The 5,000-nt window shown below is 43.4% G+C and overlaps 1 protein-coding gene across 2 annotated transcripts in view; it reads right to left on the bottom strand.

Annotated features, from left to right (window-relative positions):
- The window catches only part of myzap (myocardial zonula adherens protein), a 32,531-nt gene that overhangs the window by 6,233 nt on the left and 21,298 nt on the right, over positions 1–5,000 (bottom strand). For both annotated transcript variants that reach the window (XM_076291531.1, XM_076291530.1), the window contains exons 8-9: positions 1,531–1,656; positions 891–1,019 (exon numbers count right to left, since the gene is read on the bottom strand). In XM_076291531.1, the coding sequence (XP_076147646.1) occupies positions 891–1,019; positions 1,531–1,656 (255 nt within the window). The remainder of the gene's footprint in view (positions 1–890; positions 1,020–1,530; positions 1,657–5,000) is intronic.

Below are 5,000 nucleotides of genomic sequence, written 5' to 3'. Positions count from 1 at the left end.
ACACAGAGATATTCAACTCTGCTTTATCAACACAGAGATATTCAACTCTGCTTTAACAACACAGAGATATTCGACTAAGTTTAATTAACACAGAGATATTCAACACTGCTTTAACAACACAGTGATATTCAACTAAGCTTTAACAACACATAGATATTCAACTCAGTTTAATCAACACACAGATATTCAACTCACCTTTTCTACACAGTGATATTCAACTCAGTTTAATTAACATAGAGGTATTCAGTTCAACTTTATCAACACAGAGATATTCAACTCAGCTTTATCAAAAGAGAAATATTCAACTCAGCTCTATCAAAAGAGCAATGCTCAATTTAGCTTAATGAACACACACAGTCTGTAGACAGGAGAATGATATAGACAGACTGAGACATCAAATGGGATGTCAATGGGAACCCAAACAGAAAAGTGTGTGTGCTTGAGTGTGTGTGTGTGTGTGTGTGTGTGTGTGTGTCACCGACACACACACAGACTACATTACTTTTACAGTGAATTTCCCCTTTTCTTGAATTTCCCCTTGGGGATCAATAAAGTATCTATCTATCTATCTTTCTATCTATCTATCTATCTATCTATCTATCTATCTATCTATCTATCTATCTGTCTGTCTATCTATCAGTGTGTGTGAAAGTGTGAGAGCATTGGAGTGTGTGAGGCTGAGAGGTATAACAGCACAGTGTTATTGAATAATATGAGTACAGTACAGATAGCGATAGTGTGTGTGTGTGTGTGTATTTAATGTGTGTAATGTGTGTGTGTGTGTGTGTTTAATGTGTGTGTGTGTGTGTGCGTGTGTGTGTGTGTGTGTTTAATGCGTGTAGTGTGTGTGTGTGTGCGTGCGTGCGTGCGTGTGTGTGTGAGGTTCTCACCCGCCCCATGCAGTCCAGTAGCCGCTCTAACTCGCTGATCCGCTGGTCTCTTTCTGCGATCTTGGCCTCTGCGATCCTGGTGTTCCTCTCCAGCTCCTCAATGCGTCTCACATAGTTATCTATCTGAGCCTGGCACATAAGAGACACACATGAGAGGAGGTCATGGGTCAACACACACACACACACACACACATACACACACACACACACACACACACATACACACACACACACACACACACACACACACACACGCACACCTCATACATACTCAAGATACACATCAAACACACACACAACACACCTCGCACACACTCAAGATACACGTCACACACGCACACAATACACCACACACATTCATGATACATGATTAACCAGACATAAAAATACCTGTAGGGCCTCAATCTCCTCTGTGTTTGTGTGTGTGTGTGTGTGTGTGTGTGTGTGTGTGTGTGTGTTCGTGTGTGTTCACACCTGTAGGGCCTCAATCTCCTCTCTGTGTTTGTGTGTCTGTGTGTGTGTGTGTGTGTGTGTGTGTGTGTGTGTGTGGGTGTCTGTGTGTGTGTGTGTGTGTGTGTGTGTCTGTGTGTGTGTGTGTGTGTGTGTGTGTGTGTGTGTGTGTGTGTGTGTGTGTTCACACCTGTAGGGCCTCAATCTCCTCTCTGTGTTTGCGATGCTCCTCCTGCAGCCGTTGCTCGTACTGCTGCTCCAGTTTACTGCTCATGTCTCTCAGGGCCTGTGCACTGGCTTCCTGAGACACCTCCACCTGCCACGCACACACACACACACACACACACACACACACACACACACACACACACACACACGTACACACACACACACACACACACGTACACACACACACACACACACACACACACACACACGCACACGTACACACACACACACACACACACACACACACACACACACGTACACACACACACACACACACACACACACACACACACAGTACAGTTGTTAGTACAGATCCACAATGACAAATACATTTACACAAGTGCATGTTCAGTACATAATGTTTGGGTCAGGCGCGTAGCAAGCGTGGGGGATGTGGGTGTTATAACGTACACACTTTTGCTGGAACACGATTCTATCCCCCACACTTTTTGTCAGATTAAAATGAAAGTAAAATATGGAAATATACGCTCCCCATAAAGAGTTGGAACCGTATCTACCATAACGCACACACAAAGAGACACAAATAGGTCTGTTGCTTTGATTGAATGGTCATCCAGCCAATCACATCAAGTTAGCCAGTGAAGAACCAGAGCCGCTCTGATCAAATTCAAAGTGTGCATCTTTCAAGGTGCTGCTTGGGTCTGCATTATAAAGTCTGCAGTGAGCAGATTTCAGGTAGAATTGAAATGATAATTGTTACCGCATTATGCTAATTTAGTAAACCAAAATTCACTGTCTGACTGACAGTTTTTGTCACAATGTATAAATGCAGAGAGTCAAAGTGAAAGCTGGGGTGCGCGCACCAAGGCACTTGTTTGTGCAGAAAGACCTTGGCTACTATACTGTTCTCAGAGCATTTTGCTTTCTCTGTCTATGATCTGCAACTTTTCTCAAACTATGGGCCTCCTCAACAATTAACCTACTGGTCCACATAGCCGCGACATTAAGTTATGGCCGGTGCTGGAGATCTTAAATACGATCGCGTTCCATTTAGAACATCTTATTTTGATCTTACAAACGGAGGCGTCAAGACACATTTGAGTTCTACATCTGAGAACTAAGATTTCCAGCATGTAGAACTCAAATAGAACGCTTATGAGCGCTCATGCAATGTGTGTCCCTGCAGCAAGTGAAACTAGGTAACGTGGGCTAGAAGCAACAGTAGCTTAAACAACAACGTGGCTTCCTGTAACTATTAATGGAAAAAGAAACTGCTAATCATAATCTTTAAATTGACATTAATTAAGCTGGCTATATGCAACACAATTTATTTATATTCCCTTTGCATATGTTTGGGTAGACTTCAAACGTTTTTGAATTTGAGCTCAGTTCTGTATTTTTTATTATTATATTTATTTAGGTATTAGTGATACCTCGAAATTAGGCTGCTGTCTGTTAGGGCAATTTATTGTAGCCTGCTAACCCATATGCACAAAACATAATTTCTGAAATGATTTCTTGATTTATAACATGAGATATGTCTCCATGTAGGGTAGTGTCAAATAGTGAAGTGTAGATCATGTAGGCCTACATGTGACATGAGCCACACATATGAGGGGCGCTGCTTCTTCTGTCCCTCCCAAACTGCATTAAAATGGTGTGTTTAGCAATCAGAATTTCATTTTTTTTCGGGGTAGAAACTGCAGGACACCAATATAGTCCGCACCCCTCTCAGAAACGTCCCTGTAGGGAGTTATTTATAATTTGGCAAGATTGTTTCATATTCCTATCCCACAACCCCCACACTTTTAAAAAGCTTGATACGCCCCTGGTTTGGGGAAAAACAACACCTCTGCCATAATATGAGGGTAAGGTACAGTGGGAGACCAAAAAAGCAAGACTCAGCTAACTGAGGCCCCCTAGTGGCAGAGCTGGCCACAGCAGCCCACAGCTGAGTTGACTCAGCTAACTGAGGCCCCCTAGTGGCAGAGCTGGGCACAACAGCCCACAGCTGAGTTGACTGGTGACTCAGCTAACTGAGGCCCCCTAGTGGCAGAGCTGGCCACAACGGCCAGCCTAGTAACCGGAGGGTTCGAACCCCGACCAGTAGGAACGGCTGAAGTGCCCTTGAGCAAGGCACCTAACCCCTCACTGCTCCCCGAGCGCCGCTGTAGCAGTCAGCTCACTGCGCCGGGATTAGTGTGTGCTTCACCTCACTGTGCAGAGACTAATTTTCCTCACGGGATCAAAAGAGTATATACTTATACTTATACTTAATAGCTATCTGCACTCCTCTCCATCCCTGAGGACTCTGTGAGTCCAGCACCTCTGAGTGAGGAAGCCTCTCTGCGTCTGGCTCTGATTGGAGCTCTTTGGCCTGGGATGTGGGAGGACGCCATTGGCTAGGCTGACATACACCTGTAAGCAGCCTGAGCTGAAAATGTGTATCATACCAGTGAAGGAAATAATGCCCCCAGACAGGCCTCCATAGGTGTGGACAATTCCTGCGTTACAATCATCAGCCAATCAAGGTGGCCACTTTAGTCATGAGTAATGACGTCATCCATAGCAACGAAGATTCGCTTTTATTTTAGGAGTTGTCATTTTTCCTTACTAACAGTAGGTCTGAAAGGCTTTGTGAATAACTTCTAAGAGAAAACTCATTGCTAAAATCTTTTAGTGTGATTTAGGATAAAAGGTTTTGTGAATATGGCCCCCAGCTGTATTTACAGTAGACTGTACTGACAGACACACACACACAAACACAAACACAAACACACACACACACACACACACACACACACACACACACACATACACACACACATTGTACTGACAGATATATCCACCATACTGCATTCAGGCCAAAAGACCAGCAATGGGAACTTTACGACAGGATTGAAAGAAAATAAACATGTGATAAATGTTTACACGTCAAGTATTCACTTTCACATAAAAAGTCATGTAAAGCATGACAACTTAGGGTACGTTCAGACTAAGCGTCTTTTTCGCAGCTTTTTCGCAGCTGCCGGCGTCCGTTTCACGTTATAATCCTATGGAGTAGATCATGTTTTCAAAAAAGTCGTCGGCTTCTTTTAAAACACGACCACAACCGTCTTTTTCTGCAGCTCAGAAGTTGAGAAATATTCAACTTCTAGTGGAAAAACGCCATATGTCATGCTGTCTTTTTTACAGATGACCAATCACAAGCGGATTACTGAGACCTGTGATTTCCCATGACAACAAGTAAAAAATGGAGAAGGAAGTAAAAAATGGAGAGGGTGACAGAACAGTGGTCAAGAGACTCATTTTAGTGTCTGAGCATAGGGAATTTTTGACATGACTTCACAACTTTACCATAACATACCAAAAGCAACAGCCAACCCCAAACGCTTCTGGCTGCTTTTTGGAACAAGAACGTTTGCAGATTTTTTTCAAACTGAAAAAGCAGTCTGCATTACTTCTTTTGTC

Source organism: Alosa pseudoharengus, unplaced genomic scaffold, assembly GCF_046254945.1.
Source record: "Alosa pseudoharengus isolate Yale_2024_CS ecotype anadromous, Long Island Sound unplaced genomic scaffold, YU_APseudo_1.1 YU_APseudo_1.1_scf_19, whole genome shotgun sequence".
In the NCBI taxonomy this organism is placed as follows: domain Eukaryota; kingdom Metazoa; phylum Chordata; class Actinopteri; order Clupeiformes; family Clupeidae; genus Alosa; species Alosa pseudoharengus.
Note: the sequence above shows the minus strand (reverse complement) of the source record. Positions and strands in the feature narration are given on the sequence as shown.